General features: G+C 44.4%; 1 protein-coding gene across 8 annotated transcripts in view; it reads left to right on the top strand.

Moving 5' to 3' along the window:
• Positions 1–1643, top strand: part of KIF21A (kinesin family member 21A) — an 88599-nt gene extending 86956 nt beyond the window's left edge. For all 8 annotated transcript variants that reach the window (XM_062018656.1, XM_062018622.1, XM_062018612.1 and 5 more), the window contains one exon: positions 472–1643. In XM_062018656.1, the coding sequence (XP_061874640.1) occupies positions 472–565 (94 nt within the window). In that variant the 3' untranslated portion in view covers positions 566–1643. The remainder of the gene's footprint in view (positions 1–471) is intronic.
• Positions 1644–17907: the final 16264 nt, after the last annotated feature.

Genomic DNA, 17907 nt, shown 5'->3' with positions numbered 1-17907 from the left:
CAACCTTTCACGCTTTTTTAATATCAGAAAATAGTCTTGTCCTGTTGAGTCTGTCTCTCAGCTTCTGTAGTACACTGGCTGTTTGCTGCCGAGTTGGAAATAGTTACATGATAGAAACTTTTGAGCAGATTGGCAAGAGAAGCCTTTTAGCTGTATTTAAAAACTCCAAAACGGTGTCAGAGTAGCAATTTACTTTTCTTAGACATATAATCTCTATGTTTTCCTAGGTGGTACAAGGTAGCAGCCACTGCTGTGATAAAGTCAGACAATTTTAAATGTTGTATATCTTAGATTACAAAGTCTCCTGGAGGTGGAATGACCCTTGCATGTCCATTAAGGAAATCTTATTTTATTTTATCTTATGATGCCTTTCTGAATAAGACACCTGAGCTTTTAAGAAAGCTTCCCCATCCTCCTGCCACACACAGCCCTCCCCATTCCCCAGCTCTAATATTGCTTTTTGTTTTTCAGTGACCGGACTGTGAGGATCTGGAAAGCTCGAAATATCATAGATGGACAGATCTCAGATACAGGAGATGCAAGTGAAGATCTTGCCAGTAATTGAAATGATGTGGGATACATGAATATATTGATGAGTTTGAGGTGCACTCCATGCAGCTTGCTGCATGCTTATTAGGTAAACACTGACTGGAATGAACTGGCAAATAGGAGTGAACTCTTCTACTAGACCTGCTGTCCTTAAAGTATGTACTGTATTTAAGAAAAAAAAGTAACCTTTTGGGTAACATGCTTGTGTCTCGGTGGTCACATATCTATGTCTATGTATTATGGCTGAATTTGTGTGTGTATGTAACACTTGGAGTTTAACTGGAAATCAGTCTCCTCTAATGACCATCTCAAAATTATAACCTGAAATATATAACACAAGTGCTCTGCTGTGTTCCACTCACAAGTGTGATCAGCTGATTTGCATTTTAGGATAGCAGGGGAATGATGATGGCCCAGTAATAAGCCTTTGATTACGACAGGCAGTTTCAAGGTTCCAAAAGCCACTTACACTGTTGTTGGGAAAGTGTAGTGAATCAAAGAGAGGAGGAAGCTGTTGATGACACATCTGACACAGCTGTATCCTGCTAACAGCAAATGCCCTATGATTTGTGTCAATGTTAGCATATAATCCTTGTTGACCAAAGCTGTGCAGCTATGTATTCTCTGTGCTCAGGACTAGAACTCACCATGCTCATAAGTTGGTACGTTTTATTAGTGTTTTGCCTATATTCTGTAATGACTGGGTGTTCTTAATGTCATGACAGAAATAGATCTTAACCTATTTTTCTTATGGATTTGTTTCTATCATTTCCCACTTTCGTTTTTTAAAGCAAAATGTCTTTCATTTTTATCTAATTTTATATGCTGCTAAATGTATTTTAAATACACTGTTTTTGCAAATCTTGGCAGTTACTTTGAGAACTGAACCACGTGTATTGGAAAAAGCTGTGTAAATAGATGGTTGTATAAAGAAAATACCTTATCTTGTGCCTGTATGACTTAAAGCTGTTAGACTGTGGATATTGAGGGAGGATGTATAATTTTACCCAACTGCTCTGAATATTAATTTGTAAATTCAGCAAATTTAAAATACTTGTGTAGATTCAAGTACAGTGTTTGGATGTTGAGGTTTTTCTTGGTTGTTTTTGTTTTGGTTTTTTCTTTTCCAGAAAATATCAATCTGTAAATTATAGCTTATCTTAGGTAACACTTAAATAAAGATGTGAATGTGAACTACTTCTCTTTGCCTTTTTCATCTTACTTATAAAAAAAAATATATTTTCCCTTAAAAATACCCCAAATATAAAATGCTCAGTTTTACCTTATGCAGTAGAATAGCTTGCTGAGTAATAGAGCCCCTAGGTTGTTCTGGATGGGTTGTAGCCTGTGTTTGTGTTCTTGTGGGGCATTATTTGTGTTTTGAATGCTAGTTGAGGGAATCCTACCTGGGCTGCCATATTAAGTACAGTACAGACTTAAAGTGAAGCAGAGAGCTCCTGTTCCTAAGAGATCATAGAATCACATAACAGTTTGGGTTGGAAGGGAACCTTAAAGATGACCTAGTTCCATGCCCCCTGGCATGGGCAAGGACACCTTCCATCACAGCCAGGTTGCTCAAAGCCCAATCCAACCTGGCCTCAAACACTTAAAGGGCTGGGGCAGCCACAGCTTCTCTGGGCAATCTGTTCCAGTGCCTCTCCACCCTCCCAGTGAAGAACTTCTTTGTAATATCTTATCTAAATCTCCCCTCTTTCAATTTGAAGCCATTTCCCTGGGTCCTAGTACTCCATGCCCTGGTAAAAGGTTCCTCTCCAGCATTCTCGTAGGTCCCGTTAGCTACTGAAAGGCTGCTCTCTAAGGTCTCCCCAGAGCCCACTCTTCTCTTGAGCTGAACAACCTTAACTCTCTCTGCCTGTCGTCTTAGGAGAGGTGCTCCAGCCCTCTGATCACCTTTGTGATCTCCTCTGGCCTTGCTCCAAAAGGTCCATGTCCCCAGAGATGACAGTTCTTTATTACATGTGGTCTGTCAAACAAAGAAAAGTTGATACCTCTTTGGAGCTTGAAAGTTGTGTTTTGCAACTGCAGGACAAAAATCCTTCCAACTCCAGGCAGTGAATGCCTGCTGCCAGGCTGCTCCACATTAACAGGTATTTTGGTGAGGGACTGTTGTGCCAGCTGACTTGCAGATGTTTGTCTGTGGTGATGCTTCACAGCACAGAGAGTTCATGAAGCTGTCTCCTTAGAGGCACCAATATAACAGATAATGTGTATATAGAAGGATATTTCTGTCTTTTTGCCTCCAAGGAGACATTTCACCTGGAACAGATCTTACTGTAGAGCACAGCTTTACACTGAAGGTTCTTGCCATCAAGTAATTGGAAGAAAATTGTCATTTCATAAAGGTCACAGTATCAATGTCTTGTTTTAATGGAGAGTTCTTAACTGGTTTTTATCTCTGAACTTCTAATTTGTACTAGAAAACTACATCCGTGACAAAAGATAATATGAAACTAGATAAAGGTAAGCACTGGACTGTGATTCTGTAAAGGTATTTGTTTAAAAAATGAAGTTTATTTCTGAAACTTATTTTCTAATAATTGGAAGAAGTGATGGGAACATCATGTTCTCTCTCAAAATTGGAACTCAAAAGTTATCAGACAAGTTACTGACTACATCCCATCTTATCTGCTTAGATATGTTCTTAAACGCAGGCAAAGTCTTATGTTATAATTAATCTTGTGTAAGATAGAAATGCTGAGAAAATATTGGCAGTGTTTCTTATTAAATATCAAATCAAATACGTATCATGTCTTGGCCTTGTATAAAAGGCTGCATGCTGCCTGCAGAAATCGGCCTTCCACCATGGAGAGCATCAGGAGTCCGTGTTTCTTGGCTGTTGTTTTAGCAGGTAAATATGTGGAACTTGTATTTTGTCACAGGCTTCAAAGCAAGACTTAATTGTGATTAAAAACAGATGAACTGCTAGGGGACAAAATCATTTTACGTGGAAAAAGAAACACTGGGCTTGACCTGAGGTGAGGGTGGGAAGACAAGAGGACTGGCTTGGCTGGAAAGGTGTCCTGTCCTGATGGTGTGTGCAGCTCTTGGGCACTAGCACAGACGCCCTGCACTCAATGGGACCTTTCAGCTGCTGAAAGTTACCCTGTGCTTTGCTAGTTTGTGTTCTGTGATTTTACTCCACTATACCAGAGACTGATTCTAACAAAGGAAGAATACATCACACTGTGCAGCTAGATAAAGGAAGAGGGAACCTCTGCAGCAAATGCCTTTGAAACGTATGGATGAACCTAGAATGTGAAGACTAATACTATTACATTTAAAGGCATGCAGTAATACTTTAAATCCTTGCTTATGCCTTACTGCAGTAATTTCTAATCCAATTTCTCAAAATTGAAGTCAAGGTTTTTAAAAATCAATGGGGATAATTTTTTTTCAAGCTACCTTTCTTTAGCTTCTGTTCCCATGGAAATTATCATGGAAAAGCAGCAAGTAGCCATAGCTGCTGCTATATTCCACCACTCATTTGTATTTCATCTGCTATGGATGTTTACAGACATGGGCTATAAATGCAGTGAAAATTATGAGAGATTTTTAAATTAGAGTGTGTTTTAAAAGTAGGGAAGGAAAATTGCAACATCCCACCTGCTACTATTCCATTTTAGCTATAATAGAAGTAAATCCAGGAATAAGGGATTCCAAGGCTGCAGCTTTGTTCAACTGCTTATACTGGCAAGTGCTTTGTTTCAAAATTTGCTTGAAAAACGTGAAGCCTCCCATTGTTGAGGGCAAAAAGAATTGAAGACATTTCTTGACTTCTGCTGGGGCAATTTTTTTTCCCTTGACTTTGCTTTTTCATTCACTATATCCTTCTTATGAAGTATTTGGAAGTACTTTGTTATAGACTTGACTTGATAAAAGTTTCCCGTGACTTTCAGCTATGTAAAATAATACCAAGTTAATAATCTACTGTAGTATATTCATAGAATCACAGAATGGTATCATAGAATGGTAGGGGTTGGATGGGACTTTTAGAGATCATCTAGTCCAAGCCCCAGATATTCAAGTCACTTTCTTTGATTTCTGCAACGAAAATGCTGATGCTGCATTTGGCTTCCATTAGGAAAAAAAAACAACCCACAACAAACTCTACCTCAAATCCTAAATGAAGTGTGCTGCTGATTTTGTGTTTGCTGGCCAAGATGTGAAGTGGAACATGGCAGGCACAGCAATGCGAAGCTGTCCAGTACAGAGCCCAGACACTGCCTGCTCAGGTGCTGCTTTGGACTATGATGATTGTTGCCTCTGCGGTTGCATAGATTTAAAGACCTTGGGACCCAGAGGAGCTTTCCCCTTCCCTCAATAAGCAGAAATACTCAGTGTCTAGTGGTATAAAAGCAGAACTTATTTCTGTGGGATGTGTAATCTGTCCATCTTTCCCACATCTGCAGCAGAGACACGGTGTGAACAGGCAAGGCTTTACCCACCTAGTCCAGAGTCCTCAGTGTTTCATTAGACCACTGATGAATCCTCCCTCGTTTCTGCTCCACAAAGAAAGAATTTAGGGATTGTAGAGAGATGTTCATATTCCTGTTATGCTTTGGATGAAAAAGAGGGTGAGAATTGAGAGCTTTCCTGTGTGACAGATTACGAGGCCCGAGTGCTGGACAGGAAGCAGCCAGGCTGCGGGTACGACTGCCCACTCCAGAAAACAAAGGTGGAGGCCAAGCTTGCCTGTGGGTTTAACAGGATTTCAGCTGCTAATCTCTGCCGCTAGAAAGTGATAGCAGGTGTGTTGTGGCAGTGAGAGGTGAGCTCTGCTGAGTGTTCTGGGAGTGTCAGACTTGAGCATCAGACACTGTGTCAAAGTGGGGATGAGAGTTTTCTCAAAAGGCAAATGTAGATGGCACTCAGCTCCCGCTTTTCTGCTTTCTCATCTACTACTTGGAAACCAGCTCTGGCATTGCAGCATGAGGGCATTTTCTAGTGAATCTATGGTACATTCCCAATATATATAATTATTGCTTGTGCACATCTGCTTAGGAAGTTCTGTATATGGAGAAGCCCAGACTGCATCAGCAATGGTGCTTTAAGCTTTCATGCACGCAACGATCCACACAAAAAAAGAAGTAAAGCATAGGTATTAGTCATCTTATGGAAAAGAGCAACTATCATTCAAGTAGATTTAACATTTGAATATTGTTGTAATGACTAAAATGACATAAGTTAACTTCAAAATAAGTATGCTGCTTGCAGCATGCCTGCTCTCTTTAAGAGTATTTGATAAGGGAGCTTTCTGTCAGCATGACAAGGAGCCGGTCTCGCCGTCTCCCCTGCTCTCAGGAGGTTTGCTCCATGCAGGAGAACCACGGGACTTAACCTGCAGCTGCAAAAAGGAAAATGCTAAGAGATTTTTGTCAGGAGGATTCTGCAAACGACTAATTTATGCCTTTGTTACTGCTGGCATCTTCCCTTTACTCAGAATCATACCTATGTTAACACAAACTACTGATACTACATACATGTAGTCATCATAAAATATAGAAATGAAACCAAACATAAACATATATGATGTCAGTGTTTTTGCATTGATATCAATTGTACAATGCATGGTGATTTCACATATTTGTATCTGCATAGGTAGATAACCTCTGTGTATAACATGAGAGAGAAAGTACACAGAAAATGCAGCATTTTAAGATAGATACCAGTTTTCATCCTATTGATGAAACACCTCCTGTTCAGTGAGCCTCAAGTGCTGCTCTCGTGCCTCGGCAGCAGGTTCATTAGTCTGCTATTTAACTTTCCCCGAGTATTTCAAACAAGTCGTGCTTCAGCTGAGCACCAGCACCTCTGAGCACTGAACAATACAGACCTGCTGCCTCAGCTTGTAAAAGAAACTTTTCGGTGGAAAACGGACATGCGGCTCTGCACTCACCTTAGTAAAACAAAAATCATGCATCTTAGCCTCCAGATGGGGGAAAAACACAGCAGAAAAAGAATAGCTAAAGCAGTTTGCATTGCTGTTTTGGGTTTTTTTAGCGTGGTTCTCTGCTGCCCTGAGTGTTTTTAGCATGTCCAGCTCTAGGTGTGTGCCTGGACTCAGATCAGGACACGCAGTGTGCCAGGGACGTGGTGCTGCAGAAGCGCATCGACTGCCACCCACAGCCGGGTGCATCTCGAGAGGCCTGCGAGGCGTGGGGCTCTGGTGTGCCTGGTGTGCCACTGATGTGGCCAATGCCCCCTGGTGCTTCTTCCCCAAGGACAGTCCCTATGGCTACTCCCTGGGCAAGAACATTGAGACAAGGTATGCGCTATTGGAGTTCCACACCACATCACTGAGAAGGGAATCAGGCAGTGGCATGATGTCCCTCCCACCCTGGGAGCCGTGTCCCAGGAGACCACAAAGTCTTGCTTCAGGAGAGCCTTAGCTAACCTCTGAGATTATTTCTCTTGATGAGCCAATGATTTATTTTTAAAGAGCTGACAGAATAGCTGTGTTGTCCTCTCAGCCCACAGCAGGGCAGCCACAGGCAGTGCGTGGTGGTGGTGGGCAGCAGCATGTGCTTCTGCTGCAGGGTAACACTGAACAGGCGCCAGGCCTTGTCCCTCTTTGGAAATGACATTTCACCCATTGCCTTGGAAGTGGAGTTCCAGACGAGAGACAGACTCTGGTTCAGGGTAAGCAGTTTAACCAAAGCAGCACATGCTAACAGATGAGCTAACCTGCCTCCTCCTGGCCTTGCTTTAGCTCTACAATCCCAACAGAGGGAGGCTCGAAGTCCCACTCAAGACCAGCTCCCCTGGGGTTACTGCCGAGGAGGCCAACTATGACATGGAGTGGGTGGATGACTCCTCACACTTTGGGATCACGAGGAAAAGCACCAGCACTGTGCTGTGAGTACCACATGTCATTCACACTGCTTTGCGTGGAAGTTGAGCATGATGGGGCAAGCACCGTTTCCTCACACCCTATTGCTTGGATCAAGCACAAACTGAATGTGGCATAAACACAGTTTCATGCATTGTCCCTGGTAAATGCTCCTTGTTAATATGTCTATATGCCTGTATAATAGACAATGATCTATGTGCATGTATGAAAAGTTATTCAGCATGTCAACTTTTGAGGCTATGATTTCACAGCTTGGGACCCTGGTAGACTCAACTCATGAAAGCATTGAACAAAGATTTCTGAAAGTCAAGGTGTTTTAATGGGTCAGAAATTGAGTACTAAATTTCCTGACACTTTCCAAGAGGTAGGTCTAGGAAACAAAAGCTCAAAGCCACAGAGGCTGTAAGCTTCCATCTTCCACTAATCTCAGTGAATAGCATTTGCAGGTCTAGTTTGTCACTCTACAGAAATACCAGTTGTGTTCTCCAGCTGATATTGTAAGTTTAACTTCAGCAAAAACTCCCCTCACTGGCAAATGTCACAGGTGTCACGATTTCCCATTGTCTGAGCTCCCACCAACAAATCTCTAGTGTGTAATGCTACTTAACAAGCGAGTCTCAAGGTACGCTCCTGACAGTTGCATTCAGGAATGCTACAGCATGGAGCAGCAGCAGTTTCCATCTGCTGTGGCAAATGACAGCGTTACAGGCTCTGTTGACTTATCACTGCTTGACTCAGGCAGGCAAAGGAGATGCACAGAACATAGAAATGTGGGTTCTCTTCGCATGAGGCTGTGGTTGTGTCTATATTCAGATCAGTAGCACCTTTTAACCTGAATCTCCTGGTTAAACCCACCTCTTGTGTATTGGCTGCCCTTGCAGTGGTCCTGAGGAGCATGGATTAGATCCTTTCCACGTGTCCTTAGTGGAAGGCGTGCACTGGGAGCACAGGCAATACCGTCTGGCTGCCAACGGGCTGCTTCAGGACAAGCCCCTGGCACCTGCGCAGCTGCTGGGTGCTCAGCACCAGCTCTGCCCATCTTGCAGTCCCACACTAGTACAAGCACATTCCCAGAAGGCCATTGGAATCCAAGTGGTTCATTTTATGTGTTAGAAAACTCTAACCTTAAACCAGGAAATTAAAAAACCAGCTTGGATTTCCCCCATCCCAAGAAACTCTCTGTCAAACAGATTCAGAACATAAGCATCATCTTTGTGAGCAATGTAAGGATGTCTTAACACATGTGATGCAAGTAAGACGATACAGGTTCTCAAATGGTTTGAGTCTGCAGGTGGAACCACCACACTGGGTTGTTAATTAGCTGCCCATCCTTTTAAATTGCAACCTTGTGGCATCTCTTTTCATGCACGTCACAGACAATTCTGCCCAAGTTTTTTTTTTGCAGGCCATGGTAAATGAATCTATTATGCACTACCCCGATAACAAAAATCATTTAATTCCTTGCTAGACTTCAGGGCCTTGTGAAAACAGTGTGCCTTATGTTAAAGGCCTAATTTTCTTCTCTTTGTAATAAATTTTTGTAAAGGCTCATTAATTAGACTGGTGATGTAAGAGGTGAATGCATAATGAGACACTGAGTGGCTCGCTCAGGGCCCCTTCCCATTCAGCCCTCCTCCTGTTCATCCAGACCACCAGGCTTTAGCCTGGGATAGGATGTCCTCAAACTTGAGACATCCCAGTTAAAGGAAGGGCCTTGTGGTGAAGCAGACACAGGGTCTGATCTGCTGAGCTGCCCAAGGCACAACTCTAGCGAGAGACAGAGGAGCACAAGTCGGTCCCTACTGAGCAGGTTTCCAGGAGGGCACGTTCCCAGGCTTGCCATGGGCCCGGGGAAGCCTCCTGCATGCTCCTGGCCGTGGGGCACCCCTTTTCCCCTCAAATCTGCACTGAGGAGGGTTGCAGGCATGGGGTGCAGCAGCGATGTGCTGTGGAGCCTGGGCAGGTAGAGGGCAGCCGTGGGTAGCGGCATTGACGCAGCACCCGCTCTGCTACAGAGCATCACTGCGAAAGCATATGCTGGCCTCAGGTAGGTAAAAGGAATTCTCCTGAAACCCAGCTGACTGCAAAAAGCAGAAATTGTGGGGGAATATAATGCACAGTTAATAGGTTTTTATCCTACCAACAGTGGCAAGGCTGCTGCTGAAAGATTCTTATCAGCAGAGACACAGGGGTTTGCACCTAGAAAGGGAAATTATATGCCTCTGGGAATTTTTGTTTCATGTGAAGTTTCACAGCTGATACTCATAGAATGAAGGATCACATCGTGGCAGGGTGTGTTCCTCTCACAGCTGAATCGTATTTGGAGTTAAATTCCCTATATCATGAGAAAAATTGCTCCCCTTTTCTTTGCCTGCCTGTCTGTCCTGTCAGAGTGAGTGAATGCAGATGCTCAGGGATACCCCCACAGCCTGACTTAGAGGGATTTGCAACCTCCTTAGCCACCAGAAGAGCCATGCAGATGAAAATCTTTCAAACCAGGAAAGCAAGTTTTATATCCTGGTCTAAAAGCTATGGATGACTGTATTTGCCTCACTGGGGAGGTTGTGCCCTTGTACTCTCAACAAGCAGTGTTACAGGAGCATTCCCTCAGTGACTGCACCAGCTGGCTCAGTCCAGGTGAGCACTGGTAACAATTGGCATGCTAAGTAGATTTTCATGTTAGTTCAACTTGCCCAAAAGTAGGTTTGGACATATTGGAGGTGTGCCTGAGTGTGGCCCTCAGCTGCAGGAAGGGCTCAGGAGAAACCGTTGCAGAGCATCTTCATCATTGCCTTGTCCCTGTACCAGATGCAGTCTGCAGAGAAGGTGCTAAAATCCAAATCCTTTTCCTTTGGGCTCTTCCCAGAAGTGGAAGATGCTGCTCCAGGGCAGCCAGGCCCTGAACTGCTCAGTCAGGGACCTCCATGGCTGTGCCAGGTCAGGGCAGGCTGTGTAGGCAAGCAGCCCCAAGAAGGGCGCAAGTACCTAACACCTGGAGGGACTTCAGTCTCCTATTTTAAGATGTGAACAGCCACGGCCTTGCTGTTTCAATGAAGAGTTGAATTAATCATTAATCTTCATGTGCACACAATATTGCTCAGAAGAGTTGATGTGGGCAAATAAAGTGTCTTCAATAGGTGCTGCAGTTGAATTCCCTTTGTGTTTGTAAATAATAACTCGTGTCTACACTAAAACAGGTCTGAGCTCTCTGCTAGGCCTTTCTAATATCTCAGAGGAAGGCTTTCCCATTGCAGAGCAATCCAAAATCTTCAGAAGTCTGTTTTACATTATGGTCTTTATTCTTCACCAGCAGTTTTGCACTGCTGGATGAGCTCCCCCACCACCCTCCAAAAAAAAGCCTAAAACCCCACAGGCTCCCCAGCACGCTCTGACACAGCTGACAGTCCCTGTGAGGAGGGAGCAGCTGCCTGTCCTGAGCAGAAATGTGGTGTGGGTTTATGTGGTTCTTGTGTTTCTCTCCCCTCCTTTCCATGGTGCAGTCCATCCTGCTGCCAGTGTCTGTGTGCTACAGACTTTGCAGGGATGGGGCACCTGACGGCAGCTCCCTCTCTGCTTGATATGAGGAGCCCATCTCAGCTCTGCCACTCCTGTGCACAAAGCTTCCTCCTTGTGAGGAATGATTTAATACCACGTTGGAAAACATGGCAAGGGACAGGCAGTGGAGACTTTGAGATATTCCTGAATGTGCTTTCCAGGTGTTTCTCCCACTTGCTGCACACAAAGAGCCTCTGCCATGGCCCAGGTCCCCACGCACCGGCTCAGGGAGGGCAGGACAAGCTCAGGGCTCTGTGTAATCACAGTTATGTGGGAGAGGAATGAATTATGTGAAGGGAGAGACATTAACAGCTGATTGCAAACCTCATGCAGAGCCAGGAGAAAGAATAAAAGGCCAAGTCCTGCTCCGTGTTCAGCTTGCTCCAACGTAATCAGGTGGCAGCTGCTGCTGTGCCTGCAAGGGGCAAAAATCAGACAGGGCCATGCAGGGAAATGATGTAGGTACTGCTGGGGGGTCCCAGGACCAGGAGCTCTTGGGCTGCCCTCCTTTCTCCTCGTAATAGCACTTCTTGCCTTACTTCCTCTACCTTTCTCCTTCTCCTCCACGTCTGTCCTTTTCTCTGTCCCATCCAGTCCTGCCTGCTCCTGCTCCTCTTCTTCATCCTCTCCCATGCTCCTGCTGTTTTATGAGTGGCCAGGAAAGGTCCTTCCTCAGGAATGGTCCTTCCCTCTATACATTTGCTGGTGAGGTGCCAGGAAGGCCAGGTGAGACTCAGAGGCAGGGTCTTCTCCCATACAGATGAGAGGTGTTTTCTGTTTTGCTGGGGAAAACCAGAAAGCTGCCGCTGATTTAAGGTTACAAGTCTGAGCTATGACCCATGAGGAACAGAAACTGGGGCCTGGGTCTCCCATCCTGGAGGTCAACCTCCCAATCTGCCAGCCTCCTGGGGCACTGGAGGCTGCAGGGAACCCCCTGCTGCTCCCATGATGCTTGGAAAGAGCTTATTTTGGCAAATTGACATGATGTTTTGCTGAGAAATTTGTAACTGGCTTTAGTTTAATAAATCTTCACCCACTCTATCCTAGCTGATCTTACAGCTCTACCAGGAAACTATCCCATCATGGGCTAGGACCCTGCAGTAATAAAATCAGGAGAGAAAATATTGGGTTGTAATATGGAAGGCCAGGGAGAAAAATGGAGCCTCTGGATTATTTAGTGGCATGTACTATTCTCCTTTCTGCTCCTGCCACTAACAGCAGCAGCCATTGGAGGAGGCAGCGTGAAGTGTGAGCATGAAGGCTTCAAGAAAGCATAGATTTCCTCAAGAACAGAGAGTAAAAGGCTGGGAACTGTTTGCTTTAAGGCAGCGATAAATAACAGAAACATGCTCATTTTGCAGTGTGTGATTACTCAGTGGAACTCATTGCCCCAGGGTAGGCCTGACATGGGAGGCTTAGCAGGACACACATTCACTCATAATGAAAAGATCATCTATAGGAAAAAAAAGCCCAACTATTTTTGTCTCTGTGTCTCACAACATAAGCTAATTCTATGAAAACAGCCAGAACCTTTTTCCTTGTACATTATTGCAAGACTGGCTCTGAGTGACATCTTATGACTTCCTCTGTGATATCTGGCCTGGGCCACTGCTGGAGACAGGCTGCAGAGGGATGGACTATTGATTTGATTCTCCACTCTACTATCTGTTCTCCAACTAACTTTTCCTTCGTGATGTCACACAAATAATGGAAGGCAGAACACTCTTCCCAAGCCAGATAAGTGCTCTTTTTTCTCTATTAAGAGTTTGGAATACCTCATTTGCTATCACACTTGGGAAGATGCAGCATAAATAATCTAATCAGGATTTTCCTGAACTTCCAAAAAGGCTGCTGCAGAATTCAGATGGCTTTTTTACTGATTGTGGTAGTAAGCACAGAAGCCACTTACTAGGAAGATGTTTTTATATTGGCAAAGCTATTAAAAGGATTTCTAACACTATTGTCTTAAACTACAATTTTGCTGAAAGCAACAGGAGCAAATTGTGTGCATCATGGGTAGCTTGGGCTTGTTCCTACTTTGTAAGAGCCATTATTTCAGTCTTCTAGTCATTAAGATTCCTGTTATGTGGGCAGGATGTATTGTAGGTATATCACTTTTCAAACTGTTTTCTCAGAACAAAAACAAAGCATTATATTTGCAGCCACTTACAGGAGATGCCCTGACACCATGACAATGAATGTAGTAGAAGTAGAGCAGAACTGTGTCAATAACTGTTAATATACGCTGTAATTCTCTCCTTTAAAATGTCATGTTTGTGGAAAGTTTGCTGGTTACTCATATATCTGTTGGTTACTTGTGCTGACTTTCTCCACCTCTTTGTCCTTAAAAATAAGATAAGCATGTAAAAATTCATTCTTGGTGTGCCTTCTGCAGTGCAGTGGTACCTTGAGACTTACAGGTAATAACAAATATGTTTGCTGTGAGACAGTGTGTTGTGGTTTAACCTCAGCTGCCAGCTAAGCCTCACACAGCCACTTGCTCACTCCCCCTGCCAGCAGGATGGGGGAAAGAATTGGAAGCTCAGAAGTAACTTATGGGTTGAGATGCAGATAGTTTAATACTAGTAAGAGTAATAATAGTGATAATAGTAATAATAATAATAGCAACAAAAAGGAAAATTACGAGAGAGAAGTCAAACCCCCAAAAGACCAAGCGATACAAATGAAAACAATTGCTCCCCACCAACTGACCAATGCCCAGACAGTTCCCAAGCAGCAGGAGCTCTCCCTAGACAACCTTCCCCCAGCTTTACATGCTGAGCATGATGTTCTGTGGTGTGGGACATCCCTTCGGTCAGTTGGGGTCAGCTGTCTCAGCTGTCCCCCCTCCCAACTCTTTTTTGCTCCCACAGCCCACTCACAGGTGGGATGGGGTGAGGAGCAGAAAAGGCCTTGCAAGCACTGCTCAGTAGTACCAAAAATATCCCTGTGTTATCATGCTATCAACACAGTTTCCAGCACAAATCCAAACCACAGCCCCATCCTAGCTACTGAGAAGAAAATTAACTCTACTCCAGCCAAAACCAGCACACAGTGGAAACACTTTTCAGGAATCTGAGAGCAATGGAAGGTCACAGAGATCTGAGCTCCTAAGATGATGCTCCCCAGTGGAGTGAGTCAGGGGCCAAGTATATTTGAGGTTCATCTGGAAGCAAAGCCTGTCCTCCTCAGTCCCTAAGGTGCTTTACTGTTTTATAGGCAGCCTGTGCATAGAGCAATAGCCTGTGCCTCTCAAAAGGTATGCCCGAGCTCTAGCAGGGGGCTTAGACCCACTTTTCTGATAGACACGTGAAGTTTCCACCTGAATTTGCACCCAGCTAATGTTTTTGGTGTGCTCCATTTCACAAGGCTGTGGTTTCCAAAGGGTCTGGAGGCCAAGAAAGGCAGATACTAGGAAGGACATTATGTCCGAGTGACTGAGTGAGACAGGCTTTCATGCCTATGGTAATGAGCTCAGGTCTCCTGGATTCGTTGCAACAAGAAGAAGAAAAACCTCTCTCCGAATACAACATGATTTTTGAATGTCCAGATAGCACATGATGCGGATCCTAATGATGTATCATATCTGTGTCCTGGGCTTCCTAAATCTGGAGGTTTTATACCACCATCTTTGTAAGTGCCACCAGCTGCTTGTCAGGGCAGGTGTGTCAGTGCTCTGAGCCGTGGCACACGCCATGCGTATCGGGCTCCAATAAACTGCAACAGGGCAAAGTCATCCAACCAGCTCAATTGTCACATCCAGTTTGTATTACAAAGCACTGATGATTGCACTTCCGAAAACCATTTTAATACTGCCTTTTAGTCACCCCCTCAAACGCTGTGACGATGTTAGTCATAAACTTCAACGTGAGCAGGATGTTTTATCTATCTCCCATCTTCCTTTAATACCGTTTCCCTGGGCTGCTGCAGTTATGTTCCATGCTGGTGGCCTGAGGGGTGACTGCTGGAAGTGAGGCTGGTGCACTTGCTGCCTAGAGGCATTAGTTTTCACACAGACCTTTCCAGTCCTGAATCATTCTTTTTTTTTTTCCCTGATATGAAGTTTAAAAATAGAGAGGTTTGCTCTTGAGTATAGTGCGTGGTGTTTGGAAGAAAACATTAGCTTTTATGGGTCAGACTTCTGCACAGGCAGAAGGCAATGGACTAGGCAGGCCTGTGGGGAGGAGGCCAGCAGGTATTTCCACAGGCAGGAGAGTTCCTACCACAGAGGCACTAAAGGGATAGGACTTTCAGCAGTGAACCTGAGTGCAGCTATTACCTCCTGTGCAAAGAAAAGGGTTCTCGTCCTCAGAGGCTTTGCCACTTCTAGTAGGGGTTGAATTTTTTGACACTGAACAACTGCTCAGCTGTATTTTTAGATCTTTTAGATCCCTTCTGCTATCTATCATGGCAGTGTTATGGTTCTGTAGGACTGTTGGAGGATGACCATGCAAACTCCTGCACACATGGTGCCATTTTATACTGTCTCTTGTTCCTTCTATCCACTTTAAACCAGCAGGAGGAGAGGTGACAGAAATCCAACATTTTCTTTTATCATCTCCAAGTGTTTAAGGCATGACAGACATCATTTTTTTTCATTTAAGGTTTGCAAAGTTGCTCTTTGCCAACACAACCCAAGCAAACACAGAAAGTAACACAACAGCTTTCCACAGAGTACAAGGGCAGCCACTTGGGAGTGGAGGTGGAGGGAGGAGCCAGGGGAAAACCCGTCTGCATTTTCCTTCAGATAGAGAAGACGTCATGGTGTCCAGAAAAAGGAGAGAGTTGTTACCAGTCTTTTTATGTCATAGCTAGTGCTATATTTAGCACATGGCCATTCTGTCAAAGAGGCCTAAGGAGAGACGAGGCTGATGGGACATGATGGCAGTACAACATGGTGAGCCCAGTGATGGAGGGGTGCAGGACTGGGCACTGCTTCAGCGATGCCATGAAGAAGTTGAGTGCCTGACGGTGGCCTGAGGGAATGCATGAGGGTACAAAACACTCTCCCTGTGCCATTTAAAGACATGGTAAGCCAGAGGAGTTTTTCCTAGAGTTGTGGCTTGCACACCTCAGTGACCCTTCTGGGCAGGGGGAGGGCTTGCTGAGTGGAAGGAGCAGTTTTAATGCCATAGTAACACTAATTGCTCTCACAAAGAGAAATGCCAGAGATGTAATGTGAGTATCATGAACATACAGAGCCTCATGTCCTCTGAACAGACATCGTGGAGAATGCTGAATGAGTTAGGACAGGTATTTAAGCTCTTCCCAAAGCACTTCCCCTCCAGCAACCTTTGCTTTTTGCATAACCCCGTGCTCTGCCCGGAGCAGTGACCATGCCTGCCTTGGTACAGAGCAGAGCTGTGTGATGGCAGTCCTTTGGACAGGAATATAGCTCCAGAGCCCATCCCCATGCCTATGCAGCAGCAGCCTCTTTCAGAAAGGCCTCTCTTTGCCAAGGACTGGGTCTGATTCTCAGGAATATTTTGCATGCATTAACCTTCCTACACTGTGTGTAGGTGGAGGAGATGATGGAAGGGAAAGAGGGTTGCTGCTGGCAAGCAATCAACATAAAACTGAAAGACAAATTTTTAGTTTTCCTGCTTGTGAGAAAGGCCAAAGAGGCTTTCTTTAAAATACATAGACCCTTCAGTACATCTGCTTGATTTAGGACTTGTCTAGGACATTTTGGAGACAGATAGTGCCAGCATTTTACATGGAGAGGCAGAAGAGTGCCTTGGATCTGCCTGCAGCTGTCCTTGCTGCCTCGTGGGGAGAGCAGCACAGACCAAGAGTGGTGTAGTGGGAGCAACAGTGCCCTCCCAGTCCTCCCAGCAAGTGGAACTGGTGCCCAGGCAGCGTGCCAGTGGCAGAGGTGCAGCCAGGGCTGCCCAGGGAGCTGCTCCCCACCCACACACTCCGGCTGCCCCTTCACTGATTTACTGGTCAATTTGATCGACCATTTAATTTTGTCAAGATCATTGACAATAGACCATTAAAAGGACAGTTATGCCACTTCTACACTCCTCGGCTTTGGCTCATTTATTTTAATTAGCTGTAACAAATTCATGGCTAAACAAGGCTCAAGAGGGTGCTATCTAAATGTGGTACTCGTGGCATACACAGTACCATTAACAAAGCATTTCTCCACAGCTTGACTATGTTCTCCCCCATCTAGCTTGCAGTTCATTATAGCGCTAGAGATAGGAAACAGAATGTAGCACCTAATTAAAGGATGAGCCTGTGTCCACAGATGATTCTATAGGAATAAAGGCATTAAGCCAGCGAGACAAGAGGGAGACAGTCATCACAATAAAAACATCTCATTCAAACAAGAGTCTGGAGGAAGCTGTCCCTCTGCTTTAGGCTCCTGCGTAAAGTCGGGGGTAACGGTAATCGGGTCCTAATCCAGCAAAGCATTAAAAAGTAAAAACTGATAACAACTAAATATCTGTTGTTCTCATTAAGGATTCTGAACCCTGCTGTATAATAACAATTTTTTTGCCTGCCCTGTTAGTTGTCATAGAAATAGCACAATCAACCACTTATTTTGGTAATAGAATGATAGTGTCTTCTGTTATTTTAGTTGTTCTTTTCAAAGTCACACAGATGCATTTTACTGCATAAGTAGATGAGATATCTGCAGCCACTACAAGATGAAGTTAAGGTGTGTTAGGTAAAGCATCTTACAGGCACGCATGGAATTTAGTCATTTTTAAAATATTGTTACTCTCCTAAATACAGGGAAATTATAAACAGCCAGATGCGAAGTTAAGCTGATGCATACCAAAGATGTGCAAACTAATCCCCTCTCTATTTGTCACAGGTGGGACAGTTCCCTGGCTGACCTGTTTTTCTCCAATCAGTATCTTCAGATCACAACTACTGTGCCATCCACTTGAGTGTATGGGTTTGGTGAACATGAGCACACG

Source organism: Colius striatus, chromosome 1 (genome assembly GCF_028858725.1).
Source record: "Colius striatus isolate bColStr4 chromosome 1, bColStr4.1.hap1, whole genome shotgun sequence".
Lineage (NCBI taxonomy): Eukaryota > Metazoa > Chordata > Aves > Coliiformes > Coliidae > Colius > Colius striatus.
The sequence above is the reverse complement of the archived record's forward strand: the minus strand, read 5'-3'. Positions and strand labels throughout refer to the sequence as shown.